The sequence below is a fragment of the Colossoma macropomum genome, unplaced genomic scaffold (assembly GCF_904425465.1).
Source record: "Colossoma macropomum unplaced genomic scaffold, Colossoma_macropomum, whole genome shotgun sequence".
NCBI classification, from domain to species: Eukaryota; Metazoa; Chordata; class Actinopteri; order Characiformes; family Serrasalmidae; genus Colossoma; species Colossoma macropomum.
In genome coordinates, this window is record NW_023494798.1 from 10,297,139 (window position 1) to 10,321,759 (window position 24,621).

The 24,621-nt window shown below is 40.1% G+C and overlaps 1 protein-coding gene across 5 annotated transcripts in view; it reads right to left on the reverse strand.

The window, feature by feature from the left end:
* Positions 1-24,621, reverse strand: part of LOC118817762 (rho GTPase-activating protein 42) — a 185,915-nt gene that overhangs the window by 134,071 nt on the left and 27,223 nt on the right. For all 5 annotated transcript variants that reach the window (XM_036584671.1, XM_036584670.1, XM_036584669.1 and 2 more), the window contains exon 2: positions 7,942-8,037. In XM_036584671.1, the coding sequence (XP_036440564.1) occupies positions 7,942-8,037 (96 nt within the window). The remainder of the gene's footprint in view (positions 1-7,941; positions 8,038-24,621) is intronic.

Sequence of the window (24,621 nt, forward strand, 5' to 3'; positions counted from 1 at the left end):
GGTCTCAGGCTTTTGGACCCCACTGTATACCTCCCCACACTAAACCAGAGGAAATTAGGAACAGCCCACTATCAGTGGCCTCTCATTAGAGCTGGTGCTAACCTACTTTTCTCTGCCCTGTAATACAGGGGCAGCTGATGCATTCCCAGCGCAGTGCCCACATGCCAAGGCGACAGGCCATGATGCCTTTATCGCTTCATTAGGTAAGGGGAAGAAGGAGGGAGAGAGCCCCTTTCTCTCTCCTTTTTTCAGCCTGTGTTTGGCCACTTAGCACGGTGGTGCTTGCCAAGCCAGCCAACGTCATTATCAGGCCGTCTGAGCGGGCAGGCAGGCCATGCATCATCTCCCACACTCTCTCTCTCTGTCCATTTATGTGCCTTGCTTTTAGCAGGCCCTCACTGATGAGCTGCACTGCAGACCCTCTTGTTAAGGCCAGGCATGAATAACACAGCTCTCCATTTGTGTGTTTCTGTGTAAATTAGGCCTGTTTGATAGGGCAATGCGATCAGGTATCAGTGATGACTGACATGTAACCAGATGACAAAGCTTCAAATGTGACAGCTGCAGTGTTGGGAGAGAGAAATGAAAGAGAATCTGTGGGGACTAACTTAATTTTAAACAGCTTTAAATAACATTAAATAATATGTAGATATAATGGTTTATTCCCTTTTTTCTGTAAAAAAGATGAATTATTAAGGCATTAATAAGCCACCACTACACTACAGTAGAGCACAATCCCCATTGTCTCTGCGTTCTGTCTGTTTCCCAGACTGTTACATATCCTGGAAAAATTCTGTTGATGTTGAACATTTCCGTACAACTTAAGTGTCTCGATGGCTCAAAAATTTAGAAAATAAAATGTTTTCTCACAGGCCTTAATACAATTCCAGGGCTATAACAATGGAAGATACCTTTTAGGTGTAGAGCACCTGGACACAGCTTTGAAACTCACTCACTCGCACATGTTTAACAGTCTGAAGGTTCTCCACAGGGGGAGCTAGTAGCATAAAAGGAGGTTTTGTTTGTGTCCTTTAAAGAGAGGAAACAGACATGAACCCACACCAGCAGAAGCTCACGAATGCAAGTGGTTGCAGTCACAATTTTTAAAATGAGATGTGTAATAGTTAGCAATTTTACCATATTATTTATATTATTTACCATATTATATTATTTTACCATATTAGTTATATTATTTAACCTCTTCAACCCCTTGAGACCACCGGTGGTTCCAAAACGCACTTTGTCATATTCTTTATAACTTTCATATTTCATAAGCTACATTGTAAAGGTTGGGGTCGTATGAGAGCTGTAACTGTCTTCTTTACACTCAAATAGACAGGTAATTTTAAACCCTTATAAAAAAAGAAGCTGAACTCTTTTTTTTTCTACTGAAAGTCGACCCATTTTTCACAAATCTGGGCTATAAACTATAAACAGATGGCGTCTCTTCAGTGATCTGCTCTGTAAAAACTATTTTTATAAAAAAATACAAAGAGCGTCTAAGACTTTTGGCTTTCAGCAGTAAATTGTAAGCATTTAGCGATATGTGTATCATAAAACACATATTCTGTTAATCTGAGGGGAACTTTTACAATAAATAAATAAATAAAATAAAAATGTATATTTATTTCATGCAGTTACTGAATAATTTGCCTTACGATTTGGTCACGTAAATTCAGATTGAAAAAACAAAATATACCCTGGTCAATATTCCATTTCTATTACAGAATTTCATTAAATCATTCAAAGCCTAAAGCATATAGGCTAAAGGTAGCACAGAAAGCACATACAAAGTGCAGCCAACAGTGTGTGTTTTCAGAGGGGCTGGGGGAGAATGCTTTTCCTAAGCTTAAATACAAATATAAACAGTGGTGTATAAATATACATTTATTTCAAAACAAAAAAAATGTCTCTCATGAAGGTCACTCCTTACGCAGATGTCTCAGAGAATGCAAAGAGCATGCAAAGCTGAATGAGAGCAAAAGGAGGGAATGTTGAGGAATGTAACGTATAACATGGATTTGGTTTAATATTTTATGGTCACAATATAATACCATATGTGTAATCTTTCGACTATCTTTACTATTATTCCATAACATGAAGCTCTTCATGCGTGTCTGTACATGCATCCGTCTGTCTGGTCCTTTATGTACGTCCACCTGTCCTGAAAAGCATTTAGCCAAGATAACATAGGAGAAAAAACAGACAAGCAATGGTAAAGTAGAATGAGAAAAAGCACAAAGCAAAAAATACAGACAGAGTGAAATAGAGAGATGGGAAGAGCGAGACAGATAGAGAGAGGGGAGGAGAAATGACAGAGTGTGAAAGAGAGGTGAAAGCTATACAATGAGGCCGGGATGAAGGTTAGCTGCTTAGGACAGTAAGTGAGAGCTAAAGGGGAGGGATGGGTTATAGCTTGCGTATCATTCACAGGTTAATGGGAAAAAAGCAATAGGCCTGGTGAGTCATCCTCAGAAATGGGCTTTTGTCATAGCCAGGAAAATGGCTGAGAATGCAAAAACCAGTCTGCAAGGGTCTGATGAGAGAGGCAGACATCGAATCTCACTTTGCAATTTCTTAATGCATTCTCCATAAATCTAGACCAGTCCTGGACCGTCCAAGGCAACGACACAACTAAAGATTATCTTAAAGGGTGCAATTATGTGACAGTGTTAATAATGCTCAACGTCTTCTGTAATTTAAGCCTCTTCTTCTGTGTTGTTAAACTGGCTTCCGATCCACTTAAAGCCCTGAGCTCTAATAAAGCGTGACCTTTTTTTTTTGGAGAAAAAAAAGACAAAAGAGTGGAAGACAAAAAGAAATAAAAGGGTGGACCTCTGAGTCCAACTTTCAGAACAATTAATATTTCTACTGCCACTTGAGCCTGGCTGTGGGATTGATTTCAGGATAACTGTGGTGGATTGTGAATGTCACGGCAGGAAGCCATGGAATGAAATCGATAGGAGGTCAGCTGCCCCTGTCTTTGCTGGCCGACAGGCTGCTGACGCTTCCCAGGGCTGGACGGGAGCTTCAAAGTGGATTGAAGCGCAGATGCATCAGGATGGCACACAGGGGTCCGGTCAAGTCACTCAGAAAGCCCCCGTTTCATTGATGACCAGATGGATTCCAGCAGACAATTACATTTTTCTTCAGCGAAAGCAATCTTACCCTTTTAGAGAGGGGACGGGATGGGATCAGCAATATCACGCACTTTCAAAACTTTGTAGTGAAGGATGATAGATGAGAATTTCTGAGTTTCGACTGAGAACTGGTCACCTGGCACAAAGTGTACGAAGACTGCAGGTGGGACTTCTTTATAGGTGCTTTGGAGAACATTAATATTCTACACTAGTATCACATTAATACTGTACCAAACACAAGCATATGAAAAAAATCAATATGATATGAAAATCATATCTTGGAACATTCTGGCCTGAAGCTTTTGCCGAGCTCCCCAAACCAGACACTTCTGATCCCCTGCTCTCCAGTCCTCTGCTCCTCCTGACTTCTGACCATCTACTCCAAGAAACGAGATCTTCCAACACACCTTGGCCTACCGACCAAAGCCTTGCTTCTAGGTGACCTTGTGAATCCTTGGAGTCAAGCCTGCAACGTTGTACTAGCAATAATCCTGTCCACAGACTCCACAACAGCCCAAGGCCTGCTCCTGCACTTCAGAACACAATTCTGAAGGAACTATGTGGAACACTGGGAAGATAACTGATAAAGTTTTGGTCCAAATCTTGATTTTTAATCCTGCCCTGACTCTTTAATTCAGACTCTATCCTGTTCCAATTGCTGACTCTGGTACAAATCAGACATCAGCTTGTGACTACATTTGAGGTTTACTCCAGAAACTGCTCTAGGGTCTGTCCCAGCTTCTTTTAGTCACTCTTCCTGTCCCAGCTTCTGTCTCAATCCTTGGTCCAGGCCCAATACTAGTCACAGGCACAGCTGCAACCCCAGTGGCTTCCTCTGATTTTTCCACTGACCCAGAATGCTCTTCTGTTGTCATCCTTGAGCCTGTCCAGTTCCCAAGGCTTCCTTTGGATGGCTACGGTACCCATCTCTCAGGCACCCCTGGTGCCCATTCCCCAAGCAGCACCATTTCCAGGCCATTTCCATCTTGTTCCTGCTCATGTTCCTTTCCATGTTCCAGTCCTTGTTATTGTCCTTATCACGGTCTGTCCCTGTCACTACTACAGAACTATGTGGTTCACAAGTCTCTCTCATATTCTTCCTCCAGTACTTGACTCTGAACCAGGTACTGTTCCTAATCTTGAATGCAATCTGGCCCTAGTTGTTGTACAACTTGGTTGTATTGTTGATCCTGTAACAGGCTCTGTACCCAACCTTGATCTAGAATCCTTATATGATCCTGCCCTATTTCAGCGCTGACTCAGCTTCTGGACCCCACACTAGCTTGGCTCCAAGACCAGTTACTGACTCAGTGTTTTTTTGTGCATGGATCCTTATGATCACATCTTGAAATATTCTGGCTCTACCCCTTTGTTACTGACTACACCTGTTGCTTGTTATTTCTCCATTCCTGTATTCCTAATTCTTGTTTCCTAGTTAGTTAATGTTTCCTTGTTCCCTAGTCTTCATTTGCCTGTTCTGGTTTTTACTTTAGTCTCGGTAATTTCCAGCATGAGGATGGCTACACCATACCAGTCTGCCTGTGTCTTGACCCCTGCCTCAGACATTAGGATTTCTGGCATTCTGGTAACAAACAGTGGTAATAAACTACACACTTGTATTCAGTCTCCTTGCCAAAATTGCACTTTGCCTGAATCAGATGGGGGACAGGAGTTTGCCAGATTGGACCCTGGCTAACTGTGCAGAAGCTCGCTCTTAGTCAACACCCATAATTAGCCACTTCCTAAAACAACCATTAAAAAAAGCTCACGCCTTTGTGTTTGGGGGACACTGCAAGCTGCTTTGTGGGGCTAGCCAGGGCGGAGAGATCTAAAGTGGTGTTCCATGTACAGATGGACTGAGAGAGCCGGTCCCACATACACAAAGCACAGGGGAAGAGAGGAGTACGGGATAATGAGCTAAGGAAGAGGAGGCAGAGATAGATGGATGCGAAGAGAGGAATTTGAGATTTAATCTTTATTGTGTTGCACGGTACTTTTTACCGAGACGCTTCATTATAATCAACATTATAAATTATGTACTGTGTATTGTAAATTGTGTATTTTTACACTGAGCACTAATATTAATCTATTATTTTTCCTCATTAAAACCAATCAGCTCTCCAAAAATCAGAGAGAGAGAGAGAGAGAGAGAGAGAGAAGTAGGATAGTTAGATAGAAAAGAGACAGAAAAAGAGACAGTAGGTTGGAGACAGAGAACAAGACATACGGAAAGAATGAGAGCAAGCTAGAGGGAGAGAGAGAGAGGGAATGAGTGAGCGAAAGAGGGAAGGAAGTTGGACTGAATTAGTGATCAGCCCATCAGGGCGTTCAAACTCTCAGCGCATCTGTTCTGCCGTCCCTTTCGAGGGCGAGCGAGGCTGTGCTTCCATTAATCTCCGACACAGATCACAATTAGTCGCTCTGATCTCTTAAAAGGATGAAGAGATGCGGATGCCCGTAATGTAAGCAAATCGATACGATCCATTATGCATGCGGGGCAGATAATCACAAAGACACCGCCGTTGAGTGGGAGATCAGTATGCGTAATGTAGCTTCACATACTGGACCACATTTACTGGTCAACCTGACCAAACCTAGGCCTTTGAGCCCACGCCGAGGAAAGCAGTTATCACAGAGAGGAGGACTGAGAGAGTGACACAGTGAGAGTGTGTATGACTGTGAGAGAGAGGGGGTCACGAGAGGTCCGTCCTGACCCTGCCTTTGGAATAAGGAAGCATAGCAGGGCTCAGAGGGGATCAGTGTCCCAGGGGAGCTTTTACGGAAATGCCAGAAAAAGGTCATAATTAGGATGACAATCCCGTCCATCCGGCACAGACTTTACACAAGGGTGTGGGTGAGTAGGGGGCTTGGGTTTGGGGGAGAAGAGTGAATTATACCTCTGCATCTATGAATCCGCGAACATGTGTGGGCAAAGACGTTCACATAAGTGTCCGCCAACACAAGATAACATTAATGTGCACACCAGGGGGCAGTATTGCATTTACCAAACCAGAATGTATGAATAAGAAACGTTGCTGTTTTTTTAATAATCTTTCATAAAGTGGTGAGATAAGGGCTTGATTTTGGTCCAATTTGATTTGGCTACCAGTTACCTTAAAATGACACAGTAAAATCACCTCATTTTTTGATATAAATGCTTCCTTGGCTAATTGGTCCTCAAAATGCTCCACTTCCTTGTGTGCATTTTGCCTTCACACTGTATGTAGTTTAGTTTCGCTTTGGATTCCAACCTCAGCAATACTGGATACCAGTGTGGAACCCTCAGGATCTTCTAGGCTTTCAGAGAGTTTTAGTTCATTTTTATTTTATACAGTTATTATGTTTATTGTATTTAAATGATGCAAGTATTGCACTTATACTCTTACGTCTAAGTTTTGGTTGAAAACAAAAGGACTTAACTTTTTTGAAAACAGAAAACTTTCCAGTAAGAATTTATTTCCCCATGGTATCCAGGCAGGTATCCAGGCAAAATAACTCTCCAATTGGTTAGGCCAGTGGTCACCAACCCTGTTCCTTGAGATATACCTTCCTGTAGACTTTAGCTATAACCCTGATCAACTCCACTTCACCCATCTAATTACTGCCTCTAGAAGTGGTGGACCACTGGGTTAGGCCTGGTAACCACTGGGTGACCACTGGGTTAGGCCTTCAGGAGCTGAACAGAAGGCCTTATGCTTTACATTAACCACCAACATAATTCATAAGTGACAGAGGAACCAACCAATCAGGTTCTGATTCACAATGGGTGGGACCAATTTTGTGCCAAAGAATAAAAAAAAACATAAAAAGTCCTTCTGGAAGTCCTAGATACATCCCTGACTGTGCAAATGAGCTGTAGTCTAACCAGGTTTCAGACAGTTGTCAGAAATAGAAAACAGCAGTGGCAGCATGGATTGATCCAGACATCCATGCCTCATTCTTATAACTTAACTGACATTTAGTAGTATAGTAGTTACTGAATAATTCACTGTACAATAGATAGATAGACAGACAGACAGACAGACAGACATTTTACTGATCCTGAAAGAAATTTAGCAGCCAGTAGCAGTCACACAACACAGGACAATTAGAATAATAAGGGTATATATATATATATATATTATGATGATATATATATATATATATATATATATATATATATATATATATATATATCATCGCTGTCCAATGAAAAACATGTATCTCCATTTTCTGTGATTTTTACGTTTCTGCATCATTTGAGCTCAAAAGCTCTCCTTTACATTGTGTGAAAATTTCATGATAATTGGACCAATAGAAATGCTCCAAAATTGCTTAGAATAAAAACTTTTTCCATTAACTTACATCGAAAGTAAAGCTACTCTTTTGGAGATACTTGTTTTTTCTTGGACAGCGACGATATACAGGCACATATACAACTAGAAATATACAAAAATATGCATTTATTATTTAAGATCTATCCTGAGATTAAAAAAAAGGCAGTGCAATAATGAATGTATAAGGAGGCTCAGGTAACACAATATAATGACAATAAAAATATGTGCATATATTGGTACTGAAATAAAGTGACTAGGTGTGGAGTGTCCAGATGTGCAAGATGTGCAATAAAATAAGCTACAAGATCTACAACAAAACTGAACTGTTGCCTAGGGTTTAAAAGGTTAAGTTGTCTTCGCAGTGATTCATGCTGATCTGAGTAGTTTTGATGGTTGTTTTTATTATATGTTTAGGACATGGGCAGTAAAAAAGGCTGCTGAAAACATCTGTCGGCCTTACAGTGTCATTCAGTGGCTGGACTTACCGATGTTCACCTCATCATCTGTCTCTGCATCGCCAATACACTCAAACTGGAACTCCTGCAGAGACTGAGAAAACTTCTGAACGGCCACAGAGAGGTCTGGAGGAGGAGAGAGAGAGAGAGAGTGAAAGCGATATTATTTCTCTTCAGAGACATGAATGGAAACACTTAAGACGACCAGTCCGTAATGGCTCAATTGCAAGTGCTGGAGTAAGATGTCCCAGCAGTTTGAAATACAGAGTCAGGCCAAATCTGGCCAGCTAATCAGAGGCCTCCTGCTGGCCTGAGGAGCAGCGGCTCTGAGAGTACCTCCCCATTACCAGTCTGAAAACCCATCTACAGTGCTGTGAAAAAGTATTTCGCTTCTATTTTTGCTAATTTGTCATGTTTAAATGTTTCAGATCGAACACAAACAAATGCAGCTTTTATATGTTCATTCCATTTATTGAAGATAAAGATTTATTCAAAACCTATATCACCCATGTGAAAAAGTAACTGCCCCCCCCAAAATCTTATGACTGGTTATGCCACCTTTGGCAGTTTGTATGTTTGCGATTACTTGCGATAAGCCCTTTACATCGCTGCGGAGGAATTCTGATCCACTCTTCTTTGCAGAATTGTTTTAATTCGGCTGCATTGGAGGGTTTCCAGCATGATCTGCCCGTTTAGGGTCCTGCCACTGCATCTCAAAGGGATTCAAGTCAGAACTTTGACTCAGCCACCCCAAACCCTAATTTTGTTTCTTTTGAACCATTCAAAGGTGACTTGCTTGTGTGCTTTGGATCATTTTCCTGCTGCATAACCCAACTGCACTTGAGCTTTAGGTCATGAACCGAAGAGCGGACATTCTCCTTCAGGATTTTCTGATAGAGAGCAGAATTCATGGTTTCAACAGTTATGACAAGTCATCCAGGTCCTGCAGAAGCAAAGCAGCCCCATAGCGTCACACTACCACCACCAACACTGTTGGTATAATGTTCTTATGGTGGAATGTGGTGTTAGCTTTATGCCAGATGTAACAGGGCCATTTTTGCCCAGTGTCTTTCTCATTGTGGAATCATGTATGTGAAGCAAGTGAGGCCTTCAGTTCTTTAGATGTTCTTCTGGGTTCTTTTGTGACCTCATGGATGAGTCGTCAATGCGCTCTTGGTGAAATTATGGTAGGCTGGCAACTCCTAGGAAGGTTCACCACTGTTCCAAGCTTTCTTATCCATGAATAATGACTCTCACTGTGGTTCACTGGAGTCCCAGAGCCTCAGCAATGGCTTTGTAACTCTTTACTGGCATATTTCAATGACTTTGTTTCGCATCTGTATTTGAATCTCTTTAGAACGTGGCACCATGTGCTGCATTCTGAGACCTTCTATCCTGCTTCCCATTGCCAGACAGGTTCTATTTAAGTGATGTTTAGATTCAGCAGGTCTGGCAGTGATCATGCCTGGGTGTGGCTGGTGAAACTGAACCCAATAGTCAATTGACTTTGGTAACTGGTTGATTTAGTGGCTAAGGGGGGGCAGTTATGTTTTTGACATGGTAGGGCTGAACAGTATTTTTTCCTTCAATAAATTAAATCATCATTTAAAACAGCATTTTGTGTTTACTTTGGTTATTTTTTATCTAATATTAAAAGTAGTTGGATGATCTGAAACATTCAAGTGTGACAAATATGCAAAAATAGAAGAGATTGAGAAGGGGGCAAATACTTTTTTTTCACAGCACTGTATACAGGCTCTACTCTGAAACGAAACAAAGCACATTTTGAAGTTTCTTCATGACTGTCATACTATCTTTGCTAGAGGACAGGCATCATTACTGGGGATCCATCATAATCATCACAGTGATCACACAGCTTTTCCTTCTAACATTCATTGTCATTTTTAATGCATGCTGTCAAACACACATCAGATGACCACTCACAGAAACCAAAAGCTGAAAGTTCAGAGTGAACCAGCTAATCTACAAGCTGTGATAAACTGCTTTGGTACATGATAAGATGTACACATCATTTTTTCCTGTCAGCTGCGAATGGCTGTGGGCGAGTGGTTACTCCTCCCTCGTGACTAAGCCTTATTAGGCGGCTGCACGTACGTCCCATCTTTGATCAAATGAGGGCAGGTCAAGAGCGCTCGAGCAGGCCTGGGGTTGCCATGGAAAACTAAAGCAAGGCCATCGAGCCCCTGACAGAGCCTGGTGCTAAGATTGCTCACCAATTCCAGTGAGTAGTACAGATCACAAAACATCATAAATCTGAAGTACAAAGAAAATCAGTTTTCAAGATGACTGCTACTGTTTTCAGCTATGCAGTGTACTTTTGACCCTTTTTGTACATAATCATAACAGTAGTGCTACACGGTGAAATTTAATATCAAAATATTTTCCAAATATGTCACAGTATCATGGTATCTGACTAAGATATTAAGATAGTTAATACACTCACGCTTCCTGAGTGCTGGTATACTAACAGAACGCTTGGTAGGATGGTATTCATAAGGCTATGTGACAATAACATAAGCTTATTATGACAACTGACATAGATGTACATTTACAGACATAGACATTTATAAACACTTGGACTGATGCACTGCAATCCCTAATTCTGTTTTAACCCTAATTAAGTCTGTTGTACATAAACTGAAGACCTCATATATCACTTAACTACTTTAAGTTAAGGGTACATTTATTTCGTACATTCAAACAGCATTTTGAGTTGAATCAACTTTAGTCTGTTTAGTCTGTTGCCATGGCAGCTTTGAAACCACCATGTTCAAAAAATGAAACTGCTGTTGGTTTTAATCGTTTTTCTCTCATTAATGTTAATCAATAAATGTGTATAACTGAATGAAACCAAGTGAGCTGTTTGTTTAAATACAGTGACACGTTTGATTGTTTAACACAATCTTCTTTCCCATTGGCTCCTGGCTCCATCTATTTGCATATTTGGTGTTTCTTAACTCTTTGTTTTATTCACCATCAACGTTTTCACTCCACACAGCCTACCCATCAGCATTTAAGAACATGGTCAGTATTAAATGATCAGAAATAGTAGTGTAACTAGCTATGAAAACTTATAAACAAGAGATTTTAAGTGTAACTCAAAAAGTTAAAATAATCTGAATTTTTGAGGTGCAGAAATGTGTTTAAGTTTATCTAGCACAAAAAATTAAGTCATTCTAACATGCAGTGTGTAGTATCTTCAGTATATTTAGCCTAAAATTGCTGGTTTGTTCACCAATGTTTAACTTAATGTTTTTAGGGCTGCAGCTTACCTCAAATTTTAAGTTATGTAAACTTGTTATTACATAGACTATATATATATATATATATATATATATATATATATATATATATATATATATATATATATATATATATAGCTCAGTATATGTCACAGTGACATAATGCTGATAATTAGACAACCAAGTCAGACTGGCTGAGCAAAAGTAAGTATTTTCTGTGGCTGTTAGGTTGCAATGTGATTTCAACAGTGTGATAACAACCCAAAAAATCAGTCTCCTGTGATTATGTCCACTTCATAACAATGTTGCCAAAGGCAGTCTTTATGATGGATGAAGCCATTATAACAAACTCTTATAAATGTTTATGTAGGTTGTCAGTTGTCATGAAAGGTTTATGTAGGTGTCACATAGCCTTATAAACACTGCCCTAAACAGGGCTGAATGATATTCACTTTTTTCTAGCCTGAAGACTGACCCCTGAATGTAGTGTGCCAGACATCCACTAGTTGTGGTCATGATGTCACAACACATGGAAGTTTGGTTTCCTCTGATTGGTCCTAATCATCTGCATGCAGTTTACAAGATCTGTGTTAATAAGTAAAATTTCCCCCATTTAAAACATAAAACAACATTTTTTTATAATGTAGGCTATACCTAAAAATATTGCCATCTCTTAAATTGCCATTTCAATAAAAAAAATGATTCATCTTTCAGCCCCAGCACTAAAGTAGTCTTACAAAATGTCTTACAAATCTGATATAGCTTGTTTCAATTGGACGGTTTTCTATTTATATCCAAAAACCACAGGGGTTATTACACAGGGGTTATTACACTTTGCACTTGCTATTTTTTAACATTTATGGCTTTTAAACTGTTCCTTCAAATCAGTCTGAACTACCCAGCAAATGATGTTAGGAAAATAAGTTTCTAATAAAGTTATCCTTTATTAGTCCCACAACAGGGAAATTTCACCTCCTCATTTTAACCCATCTGTGCAGTGACACACCACATACACACTAGTGAACACACACACTAGGGGGCAGTGAGCACACTTGCCCGGAGCGGTGGGCAACCCTATCCACAGCACCCTGGGAGCAGTTGGGGGTTAGGTGCCTTGTTCAAGGGCACTTCAGTCATGTCCTGTCAGCTCAAGGGATTGAACCAGACACAAGGCTGGTTCTCTAAACTCTAGCCTGCGACTGTCCAAATAGGGCACTGCCTCAGTAAATTTTATTCCCCCAAGTTACAAACAACGTACATGTGCCCTCAGAGGTACAATATGGTCCTTAAGGTTTGAGTGTGTAGCTTAAAGTTTTAAAGATAAACTTTGTTTACTTTCCAAAGGGGTATATTTGTATCTTTCCATAGCTTAACCTTTTAAGTAGAAAAATAAAAACGTCTGAAGTCAAGACTGGGTACCTGCAATCAATGCAGCTTAATAAAATATCATACAATTATGTTCCCTAACTAAAGTTACAACAACTGTACCCTGAAAGGTAGTTTTTCTCTGAGAGTGTACACTATAGTTAACTCTCAGATCCTGGATAACATTAATAAACTAAATAAATTAAACTAAAAACAAACCACTTTACCAGGACCAATGCTATTTCATGGCCATTTTGGATGTAATGCTCATTATCCATCACATATATCACTAAAATATCGCTAAAATGAAAAAGCAATATTACAGTACCTCAATATCACGTTTTATTGATATACTGCCCAGCACCAGCCAAGAGTCTGTCATGCACTGTCGGAAACCACATAGGCAAGTCTGCTTGAGATTACTTAACCCCTCAATGCGGGTTGAGGCATGTGTGCGATAAGCAAGGTGCAAAATATGGTTTCAGATCCTCCAAAAGCCCCTAATTAACCCTTAGGACCCCAAGCCTTAAAAGATTGTTGTTATGGCATTTTATATTAGTCTGCTTTATCCATGAAATGGCACGTTTCTGTTTTCAGTAATAAATAACTGTGGCACTGGTCTGCCTCACAACCACTACAACGAGTCAGTTGGCAGCCAGCCAACACTGGAGTACAGCAACCCCCCAGTTACAGAATTACAGTTTTTAACACACCAGATATAAACTTTAATTATTTGTTAGCTTTATTATCCTTGTAGCACCAGTGCCAAGCTAAAGGAGTAAACTTCAGGCAATAAACCAGTGGTGCCAGCAGAAATAACTTTTTGTGTAGGCCTTTAAAAAAGTGAGTGGGCCATCTAGAATGTTTCTTGGTAACACTTTATTTGGAGTGGTCCTTTGTAGATGATTAATACACTCTTAACACAGTATTAGTAACACATCAACAACATATCAGTGCAGTAGCAGCAGTGAAGCAACTGATTACACAAAACCTAACCTTACCAACCTTAACCAAAATCTAACCCTCACCCTGGCCCTGATCCTAACCTTAACCTCAACCCAAAACCTAATCCTAACCCTCACCCTGGCCCTAATCCTAACCTTAACCTCAACCCAAAACCTAATCCTAACCCTCACCCTGGCCCTAATCCTAATCCTAACCTTAACCTCAACCCAAAACCTAATCCTCACCCTCACCCTGGCCCCAATCCTAATCCTAACCTTAACCTCAACCCAAAACCTAATCCTCACCCTGGCCCTAATCCTAACCTTAACCTTAACCTCAACCCAAAACCTAAGCCTCACCCTCACCCTGGCCCTAATCCTAATCCTAACCCTCATATGTTTTTGACACATTACTGAGAGTCTGTTGAGAGTTTCAATTCACCCATTTTTAAATTTAAGTTTGTTTTGTTTTTGTTTTAGGGGTGTTTTATGCAGGGGGCGAGGCGGTGGGTCTGCCCAGAGAGGATGACATAAAGTTCAAAACGGAGGGCTGAAATGTCGGGAAAAAACAACACAACAAACAGAAAATCAAAACCATCCAGCATCCTAGGCTAAAGCATACTGCCACAGCGGGCATGAAAAAATATTTATGAACCATTTGTGCTTTAATGCTTTGACACAGCCACAGCAGACCAAAGACAACAACAACATAACAACTATTTTTAACACTAGCTGACATTTGTAAATTTGATTTTGGCTTTGTGAATGGGTTGAAAATGACATACTCTACTGTGTAGAGCTCTCATTTTTAGATGTTCCCTTCTTTTGACCATAGCTGGAAACTTAGATTTCAAATACAAAAAACACCAACTTCCAAAGAACTAAAGACTTTATAGCATTGGTTGCTCAGTAGTGATTGGAGGACTGAGAAAATAAGATGGAGCTGAGGATTAATAAAACATCAAGTTTCATTACCTAAAAATATGCGGCTTATTATTCTTTCCCCATTTGATCGGGTGGGTCGGTGATTATTCTAGGCCTAGTCATGGCTACACAACTCCACCAAACATGTTTTGACTAATCAACTACATTTGGGCCCAGTCCCATTTCTTCTTTTTACCCCTACCACTTTTTTTTTGAGTGTCACCCAAGGGGTAGTGGTTGAAATCTTCCCCTACGAAATGGGACCCTCAAATAAAAAAAAAGAAAAAACATCACTTCATTAACAGCTACTAGCGCTGCTCTGTAGGCGACCCTGCCAGTCTGCAGTGACAGCAAAGGAGGGTAAAGTTCAGTTCCTCACTGCTGGGCTTTAGTTACATTTAGGGCATCATATGCTCATATGGAGATATTCTCCAGATTCTTGTTTGAATTTTCTCGTTCCACCTTAAATGGTGCAGCAGTTACATTCTGGTGTTTCAGGCGTCAGAACCGTTGGACTATTTAAGGTGGAATGGGAAAATTAGCTTGCTAGCTACCGAGACATTAGCATGCTGTTAGCGATTTTTTATTCTTATTATGAAGAAAACGACCATAATACACTGAAACAACGTTAAGCTAAGATTAAACAGTGATTATTGTTATTTTTTAACAGAGAAATTCTCACATTTGTGGGTTTCTTTGGTCTCTTGTTCTCCATCTTGCCGGTTTTTCTTTTTTCTCATATCACTCTGTTTGGAGTCTCTGAAAAACCTGTTTGGAGGCTCATGTAGCCCCAACACTTCACCCTACCCCTCTATCTCAACAAGAATCAGGACACCCTACCCCTAGACGTGAATGTGCAAAACAGAGGGCTAAGGGCTGAGTAGTAGGGGCGAGGGGTGAAATGGGACTGGGCCTTGGAGTAAAGGGGGAAAATCATGTACATTTGACTATTGTTTAGAATAATTAATGTAGACTCATGACACTTGACAGAATGGCACCTGGTTTTCTTCATTATCTAATAATCTGTTATCACAGACACGGCTTTATGAACATGAGCTTAATCAGATTGAGAAAAATAAACAGCGGTTTCCCACCTGTCTCTGACTGTAGGCTAAGCTCTTCAGTGTCGTGAGCAGAGAGAGGTCATGACAGAGCACTGAAAAAGCCATCAGTCAAACCACCAGGTCTGCAGCTCCAGACAGGCTACAGCCAGAACAAGCTACTTCAGAATAGAGCTGTAATTCCAGATCCACCGCAACGATCTCTAACATAAAAACTCAAAGCCGCTTGAGTGCTTTCCCATTCAGCTCGATGACGGCACAGTTTGGGGTCTACTGCAGCTCCTTAAAGAGGCAAGAGTATAAAAGACAGTGAAAGAAAGGAAAAACAAACTCTTTTTAGGCTGCATCTATGTGAAGCTGCACTTAGTAACACTAACATACTTCAGCACAAAGGCAGACGACAGAAGAGACAACCTGAGCTTAACATTCCATCTCCAAAGCACTTGTTGTGCGTTGTATTGTAGTTCTTTTCAATTCTGTATACAGTAATAGCAACACAAGGCAACAGATGAAAGACTAATGCATCTCTCTCTAGTTTTGGGCTGTTGCATAACAGATAAAATAAGCACCAGAGTCCATCATTGTGTCAGTGCAATGAAAAAAACTTTATCTTTGGCAATTTTTTTTGTTTTTGCTGAAATTTTTCTAAGCATAAATTGACAAAAAATGGGAAATAAGAGGTACAAAAAATGGGCCAAATGCAAAGCATTTGACAACACACCAGTAACACTGGTGACATTTTAAGGATTTCACTACCAGAATCTATTACTGAAATTTTTGAACAGTGGAATAGTTGTGATTTTCTTTTTTTAAAAAGTAAACTTTAAATTTTTGATAAGCAAATTAGCTCCATTGTAAAATACTATATCAATTTCCAAAAGTCTGAGCCCACTAATTAAAATGCTTCTGTTTTGCATTCTTTTGTAATTTATTACAATGTTTTTCATTGCAAATTACATTATAAGCAAACAATTTGAGCGAAAAGTAGTATATTTGAAAGATTCCGAATTTCTTAGTACTTACTATTACTAGCACTTCTCCCTTTTTGATTTAGATCAAATCCACTTGAAAGTCATTTGAATACATGCTTTAGTGGAAAGGATAAGACTTTTTGTACAAAGCAGTTAACCTGGTTAATGTCACAAATTTGATTATTTGAAAAGTGACGTAGAAATATAGCATAGAAATATAATCTCGAATTTGTCACGTTACTTGACAAAACTTTATTAAAAGTTCCAAAATCCTCTGTTTATTTCCAGATTTAAGCTAAAAAATCACAGCTTTTCACTGTAGTTTCAGACTTTCAGACCCCACTGGGTAATCTAATAAGAGGTCTGAACTCCATACACAGCAAAGAGCCAGTATCTTACATTTTGGTCAGAGTTTCTTATCTGTTTAGTCCAAAGAAGCAAGCGAAGCAAAGACTACTGCAGTCATCTGAAGCCACAGGCTACAGGCTAGTGCACAACGGACACAACAGACGGATGGCATGCAGCATCCCAAAGAAGTTCCACTCAGCGTCTTACTGTTACTATACTATAATAAACTCTGAACTGCAAGTCCATGGTAGGTGATGTGGCTTGGAACTTACACCAAGAAAGACAATCAATCTAAAGTCTTTATGATACATAAACTAATGCTAATCTTCTGTTACCTCAGCTAACTTTACTAGCCTAGTCATATTTCACTGTAAGTTAGCTAAAATCAAACATGATAAATACAATAAATGGTTTTGAAAGTTTTTATTCTATTAAGTGTAAAATGAGCTTGATGCATATCAGTGCTTCCTATGAGCTACAGCTGTGCTTTGTACCATCTGTGGTGCGGCTTGTCTGGTGTGTGATAGCCTGTGGCCTTAAGAATCCCATGTGGAACATAAGATTCCTCCAGGTTAACAGCAACTGTTCACAACAAAATTATGGGTAAGTCAATCAGTGAAAGGCACTGTCTGAGACATGTAGCATTAGCTATGCTTGCACTTATGTGAACCAAGTTGACATGACAGCTAGCTGGCTAACTTTAGACAAGAATCACCTAACCAGCATTTGTGAATTAGCAAGCATAACCCTAGTGCATACTAACCTTGCAGCATGTTATTTAAAGCACTACCCAAAACAGTTTTGGGATATACACTATATGGGAAAAGTATTGGGACACCTACACATTAAACCTACAGGAGTTTTATGAATCCCATTCTAAATCCTTAGGCGTTAATATGGAGTTGGTCCCCGTTTGCAGCTCTAACAGCTTCCACTCTTCTGGGAAGCTTTCTACAAGATTTTGGAGTGTCTGTGGGAATGTGTGTACATTCATCCAGAGGAGCATTTGTGAGGTCAGACACTGATGTTGGACGAGATTCTAGTTCATACCAAAGGTGTTTGATGGGGTTGAGGTCAGGTCTCTGTGAGGGCCAGTCAAGTTCTTACACACCAAACTCACCCAGTCAGGACTTTATGGAGCTGCTTTGTGCACTGGGGCTCAGTCATGCTGGAACAGAAGAGGTTCCTCCCCAAACTGTTCCCACAAAGCTGGAAGTGTACAATTGTCCAAAATGTCTTGGTGCTGAAGCATTAAGATTTCCCTTCACTGGAACTGAGGGTTCTAGATCAACCCCTGAAAAACAGCCCCATATCATCATCCCTCCTCCACCAAACTCTACAGCTGGCACAGTGCAGTCAGGCAGGTAACGTTCTCCTGGCATTCACCAAACCCAGACTCGTCCATCAGACTGACAGATAGAGAAGCTGATTCATCACTCCAAAGAAAATGTTTCCACTGCTCCAGGGTCCAGTGGCGGCGCTTTACTCCACTCCATCTGATGTTTGGCATTGAGCTTGGTGATATAAGGCTTGCATGTAGCTGTTCGGCTATGAAAACCCTGCCATTAAGCTCCCAGCACAGTTTTTGTGCTGATGTTAATGCAGGAAAAGGTTTAGAACTCTGAGCAGAGCATTGGTGACTACTATGCTCTATGCTCCTCAGAACTCGGCAACCTGCTCTGTAACTTTACGTGGTCTGACACTTCATGGCTGAGTAGTTGTGGCTCCTAAACGCTTTTACTTTTCAGTAATACACTCACAGTTGATTGTGGAACATCTAGGAGGGAAGAAATTTCACAATCTGACTTGTTGCAACAGTGGCATCCTATTACAGCACCACGCTCGAATTCAGTGAGCTCTTTAGAACGAGCCATTCTTTCACTAATGTGTGTAAAGTCAGGCTGCTTGGCTAGCTGCTTGATTCTATACACCTGTGGCAATGAGACTGAATGAAACACCTGAATTTAATGATTAAGAGGTGTGTCCCAAAACTTTTGTCCATATAGTGCAAGCTGATGACACTCAAACGATCAAACGAACATATGATAAAATATTAGATCATATTTCTGTTACGGTATTGTCTTTGGTGTCTCTAACTGTATAACAGAGAGACGGAGGGAAAGGGCGGGATGGAAATAAATCCTCCATACCAGAAAGACAACACAGAAAGATTCCACTGTTCCAGACCATCCATCTTACAGTTCTTCTGGAGCCGTACCACATTCCTATTGAGGATACACTGCGGAGAGCTACTGTCTTTCAAAAGCAAAAGCGAAGCACTGAGAGTTATGCAAAGGCCTAAACTCTGCTTCCAGCCTTTGAAGACACGCCAGAGGTGGCCTGAGAGTGATTTATCCACCTCGGTGTCTCGCTCATATCAGAAAAGGCCTTCTGACAGCAAGACAAAGGGAGTCTTCATAGGCTTCGTGACCTTACAGGAGCGCTCAGAGCTAATGTCCCTATTTCTAACCAAGAAATTGTGCTATGAATATTTTATGAAATAAGAGAGTAAGCGTTTTATTCTGGTCAAGACATTCTGCTTTCGGGCCATACGGTGACACTTTGCATTACCCCAGTGAGTACGGCCAGGCAATTTATTAAGAAAAAGAAAAAAAAATCTATTTAAAGTAAAAGAGTCTTGGCGATGCTAGCTCCACAATGACACTGGGACTTTGGGAAATAAATTGGGACTACATCTACCTAAATCGGCATCACAGAGAACGATTTATTTCTATAAGGGTTACAAGCACAGTAAATTAAATAAATAAGCCAATGCAGTAAAACCAGTGATGAGAAAACAGTCTGCTCTTCTGGAGTAATATAGAATAAACACATAATCAAATATCAGTTTGAAATAACAGTCTAATGCAAACATCAGTGCAATGTCAATAATTTTATTTATATGTTTTTAAGCAAGTATCTGCCAATACCGGTGATTCTGATATTACTGTGTATCCTTTGCCATTTTATTCAATACTACATCATACAGTGCAGATTAACATATAATAAACAAGACAGCAGAAGGTACGTTTAGACATTTCACTCAAAGGTTCAAGGTTTTTGGCAACAAGAAGGTCCTAAAGAAGGCACTGCAGCCAAAATGAAAACAGAATCTCTATTGTAAACTTGCCTACTGGCCTCCTAAAGTAGCACCACAGTGAGATTTGCCAGGTTAAAGACTACGACAACCTCCTTCTGATGATGTATCCTGAAGGTGGAAGGAGCTTTTTATGTCAATCTCTCTGGAGTAGATATTTGGGGGTGAAAAACTGGTGCAAAATTTTGAAATCATGTGAGATAAACTTTTGAGCTTGTGGGATGGTTATCAAAAAAAGTACATAGCTTATATCACTGATAATGTTACAATGCTGTTTTTCTTATTGTATACCAATAATAATTTGTCTGATCTGCAAGCTGCTATAAATGTTTTAGCAAAATACTTAAATTATAAATGTGATGATAACTGAGCAAAAAAACAACAATAAATGTTGTGACTGAAATCAACAAATAATCATATTGTAAATGTGTGCTAGGAGGAACCTGGGAAGAAGATGGTGACATCATCAAGGGAAGGAAAACAGAAGACAGAGAAGGAGAAGTGAGAATGAGGGAGATAAAAGTGTTACATAACGGAATATAATGTTAATATAGTAACTCTAACTGTAGGTGTACTTTGTTTATCTAGTTTTTTTGTTTACATTGCTGTTTGTAAGCTATAACCTCACAAAGTTGGTTCCTCCAGTTGTCTGACCACATTGGCATCTCTAGGGTGGACTGTTTGATGTTTTTCTCACTAAATGGCTAATACCATTGGTCTAATGCAGAGCTAATATTTACTGCTTGGAAGCCAAATATCTTATCACAATTGTACAGCTAATAAAATTCAAGATTGAAAACTGGATTCAAGGTTCGGAGCTGAAGGCTTCTACAGTTCTGTTTACCTAAAAGTTTTCCCAGTGCCCTACTTTTGAAACCTGTGAAGTTGTAGATCACCATCACTATATTCAGACATGAAAACTCCTGAGCAGTGAACAAGGTGAAAGGTTCAGAAACTAAAGCCCCAGTAGTGGTCCGGCAGCATCATTCCTAGGAGAAAAACTGACTGATTTATCATGAAATTCTGTTGCGTTCTGAGACTGAAACACAGAAGTAACTGCTGTGGAGTTCTTTCATTCGTTGAGTTCAACAACAAGTCACATCCACATATTTTCCGGCTTTCAAGGTGTTTTCATTTCTTTGTGATAAATCTGCTGCTTTTAATACCAGGTCAGCGTGTACAAAAATTTAGTCCTTCGAGACCCCAAATCTGTCATAAATCAAGGCCGTTCGAAAAATGTTGCTTATCATTTGTTCTGCTGGCTCCATTAGGCGCAGAGTCCAGAGAAATCAACGTTCTACATCAATTTCAGACGAAAATGAAAAAAAAAAAGCACCAGAATGTAACTGCTGCAGCGTTTAAGGTGGAACGGAAAACGGAATACTTACAACATGTCAGCAGTTGTTTGCACACAGTTTGAAAAAATCCAAATATGCTATTGATATTCAAAACAGCGAACTTTGGCAAATGTCACTAAGTTCACATGCATGTGTTACATTCATTTTAGAAATGGATCTGCAACAAAATTGGTTTTACATTATAAAGTGATTACAATCTTTTGAACAGTGGTACCAAACCTCCGGTAGTGTGTACATCTCCCTTTCTATGGTTCATTTACTTGCATCCCAAGCATGGCTAATCCCTCAAATGCAGTCAGGAGGAGAAAAATCTTTCCTGTGCATAAAGGCACGTATCAAAAAGCAAATCCCGATCAATATCCACCGTTCCTCTCACTGCGAGTCGGACATTCTGAGAGTCTATGATGATGCTCGCAGGCCCTGAAACTTCGCCCGAGCTCTATTGGCTACTGGTCAATAATCCACTTGGGCTGCTGGTTTGCTCAGTCAAGGTGAGTGTGAAGGCTCTATCAATAATGCATCGCTCTTCACAGCAGCTACAGGGAGAACGTGGTCAGAGAGCGCTTATCCAGGACTACTCTCCACTTCCCCAAGACCTTCTGTGACCAAATCAGCAGCTGCTGAATGTAGCTGACCCAAGATCAGGAGTTTCCGCAGACAAGCACTCAAAGTGATAGTTTGGCAAATAATCAAATGTGTGTCTTCCCTGCAACTTGATGAGCTTGAAACATTTTTCTAAATCTGATTTAATTGCTCACATTGGGTTCGGATGTCATCGTCAAATACTACGAGGTGCCACACAGGGTTATTCGAGAGATGCCTCAAAAGAACCACTTTTGGCTAAAGAACCATGCTTACACAGCTTGAATCTTTACATAATATAAAGGTTCTATACCAATTTTAAGGGGATTTTCTAGAACCTTTACATTTTGTGGAGGTTCTTTAAACTGTAAAAAGGTTCTTCACACTCACATCTCATTTACAAAAATAAAGTGGTTCTTCAAAGGCATCACACAATATGGCACCTTTTTATTTTTATTTTTTTCTACACTTAAAAGTGTGAATATCCGACTCGGCTTGGGTTCAGATTTCACGTTCGAGTTCTCGCAGCCCACATCACATTTAACGGGTTTTACATGCATATCCCCTGATTGTTTCTGCTTGAAAACTGTGGTACTGCTATTGGAGGAAAAAGGTACCGACTCCGTAGTAGTGATAGGAACCAGTGCTCACAATGTCTCCAATGCAAATATTGGCCCTTTATTTCTTATCCAAAGTGGATTTTTTTTTTCCCTGAGGACTATTTTGCTTTAAAACTCATGTGTCAAACACAATCCTATCTGGTCCACAAAGGTATTTTAATTTTCTATTAATATTTGCCTGTTTCACAATGCACTGCACTACAGTCCCCAGCATGCACTGAAATGTAACGTGCTCCAACTCTCCTACCCCAAAAGCAATCTATGGGACAGTGGTTACGTGTCAGTTCTACACAATTCTACAGAATTCCACACTAATCATATCACCAAACACACCAGCTGGATTTCAGCTGCAATTTGACCACTTAACCTCAGCTTAGCTCCTCAGAAATTGAGCCCAAGTCTTAATGAACTTGCAGCAAAGAAAGGATGCCAGGTGTCTAGTTCAAGTAAATAGGTCAGTTTAAAAGACTCCTGTGGGCATTTAAATTTTGAATATTTCAAGTATTCATGTAATTTTTCAAGGTTTACTACAAATGCCTGTATTTTACTGTTGAAGTTTTTATGTATTTTGAATAAACAAACCATAAATAAACTGCCAGTTTGGGCTGTAGCACAACATTAATTAAAAATGAAATAAAAACATAGCTGTTCTCTGGCCCACTGATTTGTTGAGAGTTTTTTAATATGGCCTTTTTAGTGGTTGAGTTTGACACCCCTGCTTTACAACGACTTCCAAATCTCAAAATCAGAGTCAGGCAGCATATATGATTTAATGTAATACATTTCTCTAAGTAGCTTTGAGAGCCATTAAACTCCTCTGACGTCCGAGTCCCGACACTACCAGCAAATTATTTCAGGATTCAAGCACGGATCAATGCAGCCAAAAGGACATTTATATTTACTCCTGCAAAAAAATAGATTACAAGTATCTTGTTCAATGTGAAGAACTTGAACAACAGTAAAACTAACAGGTGGCTATCAGCAACGCACTGTATGAGAACAACACATTATGGGAAGTTTATCCAGATTAAACACATTGGGATGATGTTTGAAAGCACTGCTTTATGAACAAATTCGTTTAAACACAATTCTTCATTTTTCTTATGCTTGATTTAATGATTTCTATTATAGTCACTACATGGCACCATCATTCTAAATATTAGCTTCTATTCGGCACATTGGGTGATGATGATCCAGTCTGAGGATTGGGCAGAATTTCCTTCAGAAACTTAATGATGTGGTTCAGGTCATATTTGGGTTTAACCCGATTAAAGCCCTACAGCCTGGATGTGTTTGGTGTCTGAAACCTGCTTCTTTAGTTTTGTAATGGAGCCACAAAGCTAAAAAGCAACGGAAATCCCACCAAGTAGCACTGTGCAAACTGTCTAAATCATCGCTCATGCCTCAAACTGCATCAAAAATGGACAGCAGTGTTCAGGCTTCAGTTTTCAGTTTTCTGTTTTTAGCAGTACAATGTGGTTTTGTTCATTTTATATATGACACAGACTCGGAGTGTCAGAATATCACAGACTCTGAAACAACCTAAGCAAGTGTATTAGACATTATTTACTCCACACACTTTAAGGTGTGCGTAATGATTTGGATTTAGGAACATAATTTGTGGGGTTCCTGAGAGGCGCAACAGTCTACGTGTTGGCCCTATCAACAGGAGATCGCAAGCTTGATCCCTGGTGATGCTACAGCCATTCATAGCCCGGAGTCCAAGAAGTCCACAATTGGCCTCGCTCTCTGAGGGAGAGGGGGGCCTTCCTACCCCTACCTCCCATCACATCCCCCCACTTAGTGTAATGCCAGTCAGTGCAGATGTCAGGTTTGGCAGTTGCCGCTCTCCTCCAAGTGCATTCGGCTGTTCAATGACTTGCGTGAGCAGCAGTTCGTAAAGGTCTCGGAGGAAGCCTGTGCCAGCCTTTGCCCTCCTAGCGCTGGTGGTATCGTGGGATTGAGGAAGTTCTAAGCAGTGGGAGGAACTGGAAAGGACTACATTGGGGAAAAATCCCATAACCTCACAGCTCCAGCGCAAAACTAAAGAAGCAAACTTAAAGCACCAAACATGTCTTGGGTGACTGACTACATTTGAAGTTAGAGGGCAAAATTGTGTCAAATGGATTTTTTCACTGAACCATCACTTCAAATAAGAGAATGAAATTCTCAGCACA